At 39.8% G+C, this 13,230-nt stretch overlaps 1 protein-coding gene across 1 annotated transcript in view; it reads left to right on the top strand.

Annotated features, from left to right (window-relative positions):
• TAF1B (TATA-box binding protein associated factor, RNA polymerase I subunit B) overlaps positions 1-13,230 on the top strand; it is a 58,603-nt gene that overhangs the window by 14,059 nt on the left and 31,314 nt on the right. Inside the window, exon 7 of the mRNA XM_007456930.1 lies at positions 3,843-3,999. Coding sequence (XP_007456992.1) covers positions 3,843-3,999 — 157 coding nt within the window. The remainder of the gene's footprint in view (positions 1-3,842; positions 4,000-13,230) is intronic.

Here is a 13,230-nt window from a genome sequence, read left to right as displayed (position 1 = left end):
AGAGTTTTATTATTTTGTTTTGCAAAAATGTGAGCTATTTCATCATTCTTTAACTTTTTTAAATCAGAATTCTACATGCATGTTAATTCAAATAAATTTATGACTTGTTACAATAAATTAAAAAAATAACAAATAAAAATAAATTGCAGTCCATTGTCTCCCCGAAATGTCCTGTTCCCAAGAGGCATTCATTTTCAACTCTTTTGCAACCTGCGTATCCCTATCACATGCTTCTAGTACTACATCTTGATTTCCGGTTTTGGACATTAGCGATTAAATTCCCACTATGGAAGATGAAGCCTTAGCTCTTTCACTCATCCTTCACTGCCCCCCTCTCCATGTAGTTACCAACACACAATTATGAATTTCTCATTCTCTATCTTTCCAATATAATTTTTTACTGGATCAATTTTTGATGCTTAAATTGTAAGTGTATAAATGCTATTCAGAACTGAACCACATATCTTACTATGATAACTTTTTCTGTATATCTTTTGGTTTTTCCAGAGTTGATAATTGTCTTATTATTTGTTTAGTTTTCTATTTATTTATTACTAATCTATAACTTATTACTAATGTATCTCCACACTTCCCCTCAGTTCTGAAAATCTCTCAATTCCTTAGATATTCTGTCAATTTCATCTTCTGTAATAGACTTTCTGGAGCTTCTGAGCTGCTCTGATCTAGAATGATGTATTTCTAGACCTGTGTCCCAGCTGTCTCTGGGATCTCTTTACCACCATTCCAAGGATTCTGTCACCTCTCTTTTGTTAAATTTCTTATTGCCTTGATCTCACTTCATCTTCCCTCTTGGTTCACTCCCTCATTTTTGTGGAGCATCTTTTCTTATTTTGCTGAGGATATTAATATTATTTCCCACGGATTTGAAAATTTGTTTTGGCCTTGCCTGTTTATATTAGAGGATTTCTTCAAGTGTTTAGCAAGCCTGAGAAGGCTAGTCCTGTTTAAGAATGGCGATTGAAAAGTTGATTGAAACTTTGTACCCATGATTAATCTTGTCAGCTCTGCTCCGGTTTATTTTCTTAGTGAACCTTCAGCATTGTCATCTTTAATTTTCTCCCCCCCTAGCTGATCAGATTTTCCATTTGGAGGTTGTAACCCTGACTGTTCTGGGAACTGGGTGGGAAAAAGGCCTCGGGGGAGGAAGGAGTTGTCTCAATACTCAATATGTAAATGTTCACTTAATCCTCCTGTTTTCGGTAAGATGCCCCTACTTCAGCTGTGTATGTGACTGACGCCGCATCCCAGAGAGCCCTTAGTTTTACTGTCTCTAGAGGAGAAACTTCCAGTTTTCTGGCAAGATTGGGGAGCAGTCATTTGGCCGCATGGATTTTGGGGACTTTCAAACAATCCTCCCAGTATTAGTCCTACTTCACTCAGTTTCCAGGGGTACCTGGTTTAATCGATTCCTGAGCTTTCTTTAGAGGTCCCCAGGGGAAAATTAGATTGCTTTCTGGCTTTCCCTACTGCTGGCTGTGAATCCAGCTTTCTCAGCACTGCTAAGGCAGTAATCATCCATCCATTTGCTTTCTGGCTATTAAAATTTTATCGCTGTTGTCTCCTTTTCCATGTTATTTGTTCTTGTATTTATATCTTTTGAAAATTTCTTTATAATTGAAGTGGGACAAAACAGAGCCTAATGTATGTTTTCAATCTGCCATCTTAACTGGAAGTCCCTACATGTTGTTATATATATAATATATATAGAAGGTTTTAACATAATATTTTATGGAAATCTGTGTCCTTGTATATTCCTTTAAAACTGTAGTCTTCAAACTTTAGCATCCACCAGAATCACCTGGAGGGCTTGTTAAACCACAGACTGGTAGGTTCGGTAATTTGCGGCTCTAGTAAGTTCTCAGGTGATGCTAATATACCTGCTCCAGGGTCTGTACCTTGAGAACCACTGATCTAAAGCATTGTGTAAATTGTTATGCACTGCTCCCTTGCATGGAGTTATTTAATTACATTTCTATTCCAGTCACTTGGTTGTTTGAAATTTTTGTCTTATTATAAACAGTGTTGCCACAACATGCCTTGACCCTGAATCTTTGCATGTTTTTTTTTTTTTATGCAGGCCTCTCACTGTTGTGGCCTCTCCCATTGCGGAGCACAGACTCCGGACACACAGGCTCAGCGGCCATGGTTCATGGGCCCAGCCGCTCCGCGGCATGCGGGATCTTCCCGGACCGGGGCATGAACCCGTGTCCCCTGCATCGGCAGGCGGACTCTCAACCACTGCGCCACCAGGGAAGCCCGGAAAAGGGGATTTTGAAGGATAATTTGGAGAGTTTTTGCCCAAGAAAGCTTGGAGTTTCTCAGGGTCATTCCTTATCCTGCTTTTTAAATCTACCCTCACTCCTTACTTTAAACACCAGTTATATCCTGACAACCCTAAAATTCCTATCTCTTGCCTATCCTCTCAACTATAGGATTTTTTATATTCAGCCACCTACTCAACATTTCTGTTTGTATGCTTAATAAAACCTTACACTTGTGCAATTCTGATATCTTGATTTCTCTTGTCAAACCTGATCTGCCATCTTCCTTGTCTCAGTAACTGGCATCTCCATTCTTCTTGTTGCTCAGTCCAAAACCCTTCGAATCCTACTTGTCTTCTCTTTTTTTCTCATTCTTCACATCCAGTCCATCAGTAAATCCTCTTGACTCTGCTTTCAAAATATGTCCAGAATCCAGCCACATCTCACCATGTGTAGGGTCGCCGCTCCAGTACAAGTGCCCGTCGTTGTCGACCTGGAATTGTGGTCTCCCGTGTGCCCGCCCCAGCTCCACTCTTCACAGCAGCCAGGGGAACCTTTTAAAACCATAAATGAGATCATGTAGCTCTTCTGTTTTAAACTCTCCAGAAACTTCTTACGTACTTAGAAGAAAATCTAAAGTACAAATCATGACCAACAAAGCCCTTTAGCAATATGGTTTCTTACTCTCTCCTGTCATGTCTTAACACTTTCCCCTCACCCGTGGTGCTCTCGCCACACTGGCTTCCTTGATGTTCCTTCAGGTTGACTCTGCTAATGTACTTGGTGTTCCTCTCCAGATCCTTAAGATTTATTCTCTGATTTCATTCAGGTCTCTGCTCAGATGTCACTTCTCCAAAGAGGCTTCTCTGACCACCTGTGTAAAATAGCACATGTCTCTTCCCTTCCCATCATTTTGTATGCCGCTCCAGTGCTATTCATCTGTGTTGTGCTTAACCACTGTCTGCAAATTTTTGTTGCGGGGGGCGTTTATTTACTGTCTCTCACTACTAGTATGTAGGTTTTAGGAGAGATGAGAGACTGTACACTGTCATTTCCCCAGAGCTAGAAGAGTGACACAAAGAATGAGGTGGGTAAGTATTTGTGGAATGAATGAGTTGAGGATGGAATAATGCCCCGTGGGGGAGGATGCCTGGAGGATGGGAGTGGGAGGGGGTGCTGCCTTAGCTAGTGTTTGGAGAGCCTTTCAGAGAAGGGGACATGTGAGTTGAGGCGTGACTCAAAGGAACTACACATTTTTTGCTTTGTAATTGTTTGTCCTTTATTTGAAAAAATTGTTCCTGTTAACTATACAAAAATTCAAACAAGACAAATCCCTCCTTGGAATCTCAGCTCATCTGACTCCCACAAAGAACCAGCAGTTACCTTTTTGGCCAGTTTTCTTCTGAATCGTTATTGCTCTTTATTGCCAAATTGTTCTTTGTAAAGATTATATCAGTAATCTAAAGATATTTAAAATACCTCTTTGGATTTTGCTATTTTTCTTCTTTGTTGTCCAAAATAGTTGCTTGTACTTTTAAAAATCTCCCTTTGTCCTTTTAGAAACGGCATCTGTCTGTTCTGGATCTCTTGACGGAGTTGAGTATTCACTGCGAAAGGAGAAGGGAATTGTGAAGATGACTGTGCCACGGACGCTAGCTTTCTGTTACCTGTCATTGCTTTGGCAGAGGGAGACAATCACTCTTGCGGATCTTCTGAGGTAAGCTGGGCCTCTCGTATAATGATGCTTTTACTGACTATCTGTGTGCACTAGGAGACAACCTTGGATATTTTGGATTTTACAAGGAGGCTTAAATTAAGGAAGGGAAAGATTGGGCAGTCTGAAATCTAACTCTGAAATTTAATTCTCCTTGGGCTAATAATTCATCTCCTTGGTTTCCTTATTTAAGTAGTGGAAATAGTATTTATCTTACAATGGGGTATTAGAAAATTAATTATCTAATATGAGTAAAGTGCTTTGAAGATGAAAAGTGACATTTAATTACCTGAGTAGTAGTATTAAGTGTTTTTCATTTTTGACAGAGAAGATGAACAGATGACCTTTACATTCGCAAATGTTATTAATAGTTACACAAAAGCATACATTGGTATTGTTAAGAGCTAAAATATAGGTTGTGTTTATAAGCCAAAATTAAAAACAAAGCTATTAAAAGAACCTGTTATGTAGATAGTCAGCATTTACATTTTTCAAGGTAATCTGCCTTTTATAGTTAATGAATAAATTATGGCGTTCTGTGTAAGAATTTCTCATTAAATAGAAGATGTGCCAAAATCATTAATGCGTTAATTTTCCCTTGCTTAATATGTGTTCTAAATAATAACATTTGAGGTATTTTTAGTGTGTAGAGTGATTTTAAGAGCACAGATTTAGAACCAGACTCCTGGGTTCAAATCCTGGCTCTGCCACTTATGTGTTACAGGACCTTGAGTAAGTTATTTAATTTCTCTCTGCCTCTGTTTCTTTGTTGGTAAAATGAGGCTAATAAGAATATCTACCTCAGAGGGTTTGAGACTACTTTCAATAATTCGTACTACATGAAAAGCACATAGTGCCTGGCACGTAATAAGAACTCAATGCTGGTTATTGTTGTTTATGTTTTCTTCATCTTCATCATCATTATGGGCACTAGGCCCTTTGATTAAATAAAATGCCTCTGGTAAATGAGGATAGTGTCTTTGAATTTGGCCACATCAACCAAATAACAAGGCTTTTCTCAGATGTGATTAACAGTACACGCAAGTTGAAAACTTCCCTAATACGGAAAAGGAAATAGTCAGTCATGTCCAGGAAGCGCAGAGAGTCCCATACAGGATAAATCCAAGGAGAAACACGCCAAGACACATTAATCAAACTGTCAAAAATTAAATACAGAGAAAAAAATACTAAAAGCAGCGAGGGAAAAGCAACAAATTACGTACAAAGGAGTCCCCCATAAGGTTAACAGCTGATCTTTCAGCAGAAACTCTGCAAGCCAGAAGGGAGTGGCAGGACATATTTAAAGTGATGAAAGGGTAAAACCTGTAACCAAGATTATTCTACGCAGCAAGGATCTCATTCAGATTCAACAGAGAAATTAAAACCTTTACAGATGGGCTTCCCTGGTGGCACAGTGGTTGAGAGTCCACCTGCCGATGCAGGGGACGTGGGTTTGTGCCCCGGTCCGGGCGGCTGGGCCCATGAGCCATGGCCGCTGAGCCTGCACGTCCGCTACAACCAAGATTACTCTACCCAGCAAGGATCTCATTCAGATTTGATGGAGAAATAAAAACCTTTACAGACAAGCAAAAGCTAAGAGAATTCAGCACCACCAAACTAGCTTTACAACAAATGCTAAAGGAGCGTCTCTAGGCAGGAAACACAAGGGAAAGACTTACAATAACAAACCCAAAACAATTAAGAAAATGGTAATAGGAACATACATATCAATAACTACCTTAAATGTAAATATGCTCCAACCAAAAGACATAGACTGGCTGAATGGATATAAAAACAAGACCCGTATATATGCTGTCTGCAAGAGACCCACTTAAGACTTAGGGACACATACAGACTGAAAGTGAGGGGATAGAAAAAGATATTCCGTGCAAATGGAAATCAGAAGGAAGCTGGAGTAGCAATTCTCATATCAGACAAAATAGACATTAAAATAAAGACTATTACAAGACACAAAGAAGGACCCTGCATAATGATCAAGGGATCAATCCAAGAAGAAGTATAAGAATTGTAAATACTTATGTACCTGACATAGGAGCACCTCAATGCGTAAGGCAAATGCTAACAGCCATAAAAGGGGAAATTGACAGTAACACAGTCATAGTAGGGGACTTTAACCAATGGACAGATCATCCACAATGAAAATAAATACGGAAACACAAGCTTTAAATGATACATTACACAAGATGGACTTAATTGATATTTACAGGACATTCCATCCAAAAACAAAAGAATACACTTTCTTCTTAAATGCTCATCGAACATTCTCCAGGATAGATCATGTCTTGGGTCGCAAATCAAGCCTTGGTAAATTTAAGAAAACTGAAGTTGTATCAAGTATCTTTTCTGACCACAGCACTCTGAGACTAGATATCAATTACAGGAAAAAAACTGTAAAAAATACAAACACATGGAGGCCAAACAATACGCTACTAAATAACCAAGAGATCAGTGAAGAAATCAAAGAGGAAATAAAAAAATACCTAGAAACAAATGGCAATGAAAACACAATTACCCAAAACCTATGAGATGCAGCAAAAGCAGTTCTAAGAGGGAAGTTTATAGCAGTACAGTCCTACCTCAAGAAACAAGAAAAATCTCAAACAACCTAACCTTACACCTAAAGCAATTAGAGAAAGAAGAACAAACAAAACCCAAAGTTAGCAGAAGGAAAGAAATCATAAAGCTCAGATCAGAAGTAACTGAAAAAGAAGTGAAGGAAATGATAGCAAAGATCAATAAAACTAAAAGCCGGTTCTTTGAGAAGATAAACAAAATTGATAAACCATTAGCCAGACTCAAGAAAAAGGGAGAAGACTCAAATCAACAGAATTAGAAATGAAAAAGAAGTAACAACTGACACTGCAGAAATACAAAGGACCGTGAGAGATTACTACAGGCAACTATATGTCAATGAAATGGACAACCTGGAAGAAATGGATACATTCTTAGAAAAGCACAACCTTCTGAGACTGAACCAGGAAGAAATAGAAAATATGAACAGACCAATCACAAGCACTGAAATTGAAACTGTGATTAAAAGTCTTCCAACAAACGAAAGCCCAGGACCAGATGGCTTCACAGGTGAATTCTATCAAACATTTAGAGAAGAGCTAACACCTATCTTTCTCAAACTCTTTGAAAATATAGCAGAGGGAGGAACACTCCCAAACTCATTCTACGAGTCCACCATCACCCTGATACCAAACACAGACAAAGATGTTACAAAAAAGGAAAACTACAGGCCAATATCACTGATGACCATAGATGCAAAAATCCTCAACAAAATACTAGCAAACAGAATCCAGCAGCTCATTAAAAGGATCATACACCATGATCAAGTGGGGTTTATCCCAGGAATGCAAGGATTCTTCATTATACGCAAATCAATCAGTGTGATACACCATATTAACAAATTGAAGGATATAAACCACGTGATAATCTCAATAGATGCAGAAAAAGCTTTTGACAGAATTCAACACCCATTTATGATAAAAACACTCCAGAAAGTAGGCATAGAGGGAACTTACCTCAACATAATAAAAGCCATATATGACAAACACACAGCCAACAGCGTTCTCAGTGGTGAAAAACTGAAACCATTTCCACTAAGATCAGGAACAAGACAAGGTTGACCACTCTCACCACTATTATTCAACATAGTTTTGGAAGTTTTAGCCACAGCAGTCAGAGAAGAAAAAGAAAGAAAAGGAATCCAAATCGGAAAAGAAGTAAAACTGTCACTGTTTGCAGATGACATGATACTATACATAGAGAATCCTAAAGATGCTACCAGAAAACTACTGGATCTCATCAATGAATTTGGTAAAGTAACAGGATACAAAATTAATGCACAGAAATCTCTTGCATTCCTATACACTAATGATGAAAAGTCTGAAAGAGAAATTAAGGAAACATTCCCATTTACCATTGCAACAAAAAGAATAAAATACCTAGGAATAAACCTACCTAAGGAGACAAAAGACCTGTATGCAGAGAACTATAAGACACCGATGAAAGAAATTAAAGATGATACAAAACAGATGGAGAGATATACCATGTTCTTGGATTGGAAGAATCAACATTGTGAAAATGATTATACTACCCAAAGCAATCTACACATTCAGTGCAATCCCTATCAGACTACCAATGGCATTTTTCCCGGAACTAGAACAAAAAAATTCACAATTTGCATGGAAACACAAAAGACCCCAAATAGCTAAAGCAGTCTTGAGAAAGAAAAATGGAGCTGAAGGAATCAGGCTCCCAGATTTCAGACTATACTACAAAGCTACAGTAATCAAGACAGTATGGTACTGGCACAAAAACAGAAATATAGATCAATGGAACAGGATAGAAAGCCCAGAGATAAACCCACACACATATGGTCACCTTATCTTTGATAAAGGAGGGAAGAATATACAATGGAGAAAAGACAGCCTCTTCAATACGTGGTGCTGGGAAAACGGTACAGGTACATGTAAAAGAATGAAATTAGCACACTCCCTAACACCATACACAAAAATAAACTCAAAATGGATTAAAGACCTAAATGTAAGGCCAGACACTATAAAACTCTTGAAAACATAGGCAGAACACTCTTGACATACATCACAGCAAGATCCTTTTTGACCCACCCCCTAGAGAAATGGAAATAAAAACAAAAATAAACAAATGGGACCTAATGAAACTTAAAAGCTTTTGAACAGCAAAGGAAACCATAAACAAGACGAAAAGACAACCCTCAGAATGAGAGAAAATATTTGCAAATGAAGCAACTGACAAAGGATTAATCTCCAAAATGTACAAGCAGCTCATGCAGCTCAATATCAAAAAAACAAACAACCCAATCCAAAAATGGGCAGAAGACCTAAATAGACATTTCTCCAAAGAAGATATACAGATTGCCAACAAACACATGAAAGGATGCTCAACATCACTAATCATTAGAGAAATGCAAATCAAAACTACAATGAGATATCATCTCACACCGGTCAGAATGGCCATCATCAAAAAATCTACAAATAATAAATGCTGGATAGGGTATGAAGAAATGGGAACCCTCCTGCACTGTTGCTGGGAAAGTAAATTGATATAGCCACTATAGAGAACAGTATGGAGGTTCCTTAAAAAACTAAAAACAGAACTACCATATGACTCAGCAGTCCCACTACTGGTCTTGCACCCTGAGAAAACCATAATTTAAAGAGTCATGTATCACAGTGTTCATTGCTTCACTGTTTACAATACCCAGGACGTGGAAGCAACCTAAGTGTCCATTGACAGATGAATGGATAAGGAAGATGTGGCACATATATACCATGGACTATTATTCAGTCATAAAAAGAAACGAAATTGAGTTATTTGTAGTGAGGTGGATGGACCTAGAGTCTGTCCTACAGAGTGAAGTAAGTCAGAAAGAGGAAAACAAATACCATATGCTAACACATATATATGGAATCTAAAAAAAAAAAAAAATGGTTCTCAAGAACCTAGGGGCTGGAGAGGAATAAAGATGCAGACGTAGAGAATGGACTTGAAGACACGGGGAGGGGGAAGGGTAAGCTGGGACGAAGTGAGAGAGTGGCATGGACTTATATACACTACCAAATGTAAAATAGACAGCTAGTGGGAAGCAGCTGCATAGCAGAGGGAGATCAGCTCGGTGCTTTGTGACCACCTGGAGGGGTGGGATAGGGAGGGTGGGAGGGAGATGCAAGAGGGAGGGGATATGGGATTATATGTGTAAGTATAGCTGGTTCACTTTGTTATACAGCAGAAACTAACACCATTGTAAAGCAATTATACTCCAATAAAGATGTTTAAAAGAAAACACAAAAAGCAGTACATGCAGAGAGTCCATGATTCAGTGAATTTTACTGTTAAGCTAAAAACCTCGGGGCTTCCCTGGTGGCGCAGTGGTTAAGAATCTGCCTGCCAGTGCAAGGGACACGGGTTCGAGCCCTGGCCCAGGAAGATCCCACATGCCACGGAGCAACTAAGCCTACGTGCCACAACTACTGAGCCTGAGCTCTAAAGCCCGCAAGCCACAACTACTGAGCCCACGTGCCACAGCTCCTGAAGCCTGCGTGCCTAGAGCCCGTGCTCTGCAACAAGAGAAGCCGCGACAGTGAGAAACCTGCGCACTGCAACCAAGAGTAGCCGCTGCTCGCCCCAACTAGGGAAAGCCCACGCAGCAGTGAAGGCCCAACACAGCCAAAAATAAAATAAAGAAATAGAAACCTCATCTTGTTCTGTATGCCCTCATTGGGTGATCTCATCCTTTCCCAAGGCTTTAATTACCATCTATATGATGATGATTCCCAAATCTGGATTTCCAGCCCAGACTTGTCTGTGGAGGGCCAGACCCATGTGTTCACATATTGACCTGCCTTCTGGGCTCTCCTGCATCATCCTTCTCCTCACTCCAGCTCCTCCTCTAGTGTTTCCTTTCTTCGTAAATACCTGCTCCATGTTGCATCCCATACAGCCACCTGAGGCTCATCCTTGACTCTTTCCTCTCTCTACATATAGTTAATAGAGTTAATCATTATGTCCTCTCAATTATACTTCCAAAATAACTCTCAAATGATTTTTCCCCGATTCCCTCTATCTTCACCTGGGTTACTTAGCAGCCTTCCAAGTGAGTCTTGTGCCACTCCTGTCCATTTCCTCCTGAAAACCAGAGGGATTTTAATAGAAACTGCAGTCCAATCATGTCACTGGAGCTTGATAACAGGGTTAGCCATCATACGAAGGGCCGTCTGTAAGGGGGTAATGCAACTCTCCTAGAAATTTCACAAGATGGAGAAAGTAATATTTGCCTGAAAATTCTTCTCAGGGAGAATATTGTATGTGGTTGGAAGGATGGGGTAAGATCCTGCACCTTTGTCTATCTGTCTCTCTCTCTCCCCCCCCTCTCCTTCTGCCTCTCTCCCCACCCCTCTGTCTCCCTCTTTCCTTTCCTCCCTCTTTCCTCCCTTCCCCCTCCAAGGGGAATTCCCTTTGAGGAAATTAGATCTAGTTAGCTGGAGGGCTTTTATTTTCCCCTGTGGGACATACAAATTTGGGACCCAGTTTAACTGCTTGGGGCAGTAGGAAAAGAGACTTCACCACTGATCCCCTTTCTCTGCTTTTCTTGGAAAAGAGCTCTAAGTCACAGGTTCTTCTCAAAGTGTGGCCCCCCGAACAACAGCGTCAGCATCACCCAGTGATTTGTTAGAAATGTAAATTCTTGGACCCATTCTAACCTTCTGAATCAGAAATTCTGGGGACAGGGCCTGGTAGTCTCTGTTTTAATAAGCCCTCCAGGGGATTCTAATGGATGCTAAAGTTTGAGAACTACTATTGAAAAACTACTTAAAGAACACTGATTTGAAGGGAATACATTATTAGCCTGGCCCCAATACCCATACATTTTATACTGATCCTGCATATCACTTCCCTGTTAAAATCCTTTAGCAGCATCCGTAGTCCTTAAGATAAATTCATAACCCTTAGATAGCCTTTAAAGAACCCTACCTACCTAACAATAATAATAAATAAAAATAGCCAACATGTATTTGTTCCACAAATATTCATTGAATACCTACTATATACAGGTGTTGTTCTAGAGTCTAGACACCTGAAATACAGTTATGAACCATATATAGATCAAGTCCCTGCTCTCATGAAGTTTAAGACTAGAGGAGGAAACAGATGAGCAAATACACAAATAAATTAAAAAATGATCAGATAATGAGTGCTGTTCAGGAGATTGAAATAGGATGATGGGGCTTCCCTGGTGGCGCAGTGGTTGGGAGTCCGCCTGCCGATGCAGGGGCCGCGGGTTCGTGCCCCGGTCTGGGAAGATCCCACATGCCATGGAGTGGCTGGGACCGTGAGCCATGGCCGCTGAGCCTGCGCGTCCGGAGCCTGTGCTCTGCAGTGGGAGAGACCACAACAGTGAGACGCCTGCGTACTGCACAAAAAAAAAAAAGTAGGATGATGTGATAGAGAATGACCAGATGGCTACTTTAGTTGGGTTATTAGGGAAGGCCTCACTGAGAAGGTGGAGTTTAAGCTGCACTCTGACTGAAAATAGAGCCAGCAGCTGAATATCTGAAGTACTCACATTCCACGTAGAGGGAGCCTGCTAGTGCCAGGCTCTAAAGCAGTTTCAAGCTCTGTGTGATCAAGGAGCAGAGGAGACTGAAGTGATGGGAGTAAGAACTTGAAGGAGGAGTAGGAAGATGCGGACGGGGAGATAATAAACAGGGGCCAGATGTAGGTCTTTGTAAGCCAAGTTAGGAGTTTAGATTTTTTTTTTTTTGGAGGTATAGTTCATATACAATACAACTCACCCTTTTAAAGTATACAAGTCAGTGGTTTTCAGTATATTCACAAGGTTGTGCAACCATCACCTCTATTTCCAGGATATATTCATCACTCTAAAAGGAAACCCCATTCCCACTGGGAGTTTGGCTTTAAGTGTGATAGTAAAGCCACTGGAAGATTTTAGCAGGAGACACATAATCTGATTAATGTTTTCAAGATCACTCAGGCAACTGTGAGGAAAGTGGATTCTAGGTAGAGGCACAAGTGGAAGCAGGGAGACCCGGTGATCTTTTTTATACTTAAAGCAAGAGGGTAGTGGCTTGGGTTAGGGTGGTGGTAATAGAAATGGAATGAGGTGAAGGGGTTCAGGATATGTTTTACAGGTAGACACAACTTTCCTCTAATGCAGTGCTTCTTAAGTTACCTGTAATGAAGAACCAATTTGTTAAATTTCCAGTCTGTCACAGATTGAAACTTTTGAAAAGTATAATAATATTATAAGCAGAGACAGTGTTTCCAGGGGACGTGCCTGGAGTAGTGGTTTGTTGGTTAGGAGGGTATATGGGATGCTGTTAGTCTGTGCCCATCCCTCTTTCTCTATTCTTCTCTACTTTATTTTTCTTACTGTTTTTTCCTATCTGACATACTATAAATTTCATTTATTTGTTTTGTCATCTTTCTCTTTTCACTAGAATGTAAACTCCATGGGAACAAGAATATTTTACTGTTTTGTTCACTGCTGTATCCGCAGCCTAGAATAGTGTTGGGTATATAGTACTCAATAAATTTCTGTTGAACGAAAGAATGAATTGTAAGTAAGTATGTATGAGTGTTTATTTATATATATGTGCTAATTTCTTCAAACTCAATAATTTACTCAAAATATTTGATCAGCTACTA

This window comes from Lipotes vexillifer, unplaced genomic scaffold, assembly GCF_000442215.2.
Source record: "Lipotes vexillifer unplaced genomic scaffold, Lipotes_vexillifer_v1.1 scaffold390, whole genome shotgun sequence".
Taxonomy (NCBI): domain Eukaryota; kingdom Metazoa; phylum Chordata; class Mammalia; order Artiodactyla; family Lipotidae; genus Lipotes; species Lipotes vexillifer.
Note: the sequence above shows the minus strand (reverse complement) of the source record. Positions and strands in the feature narration are given on the sequence as shown.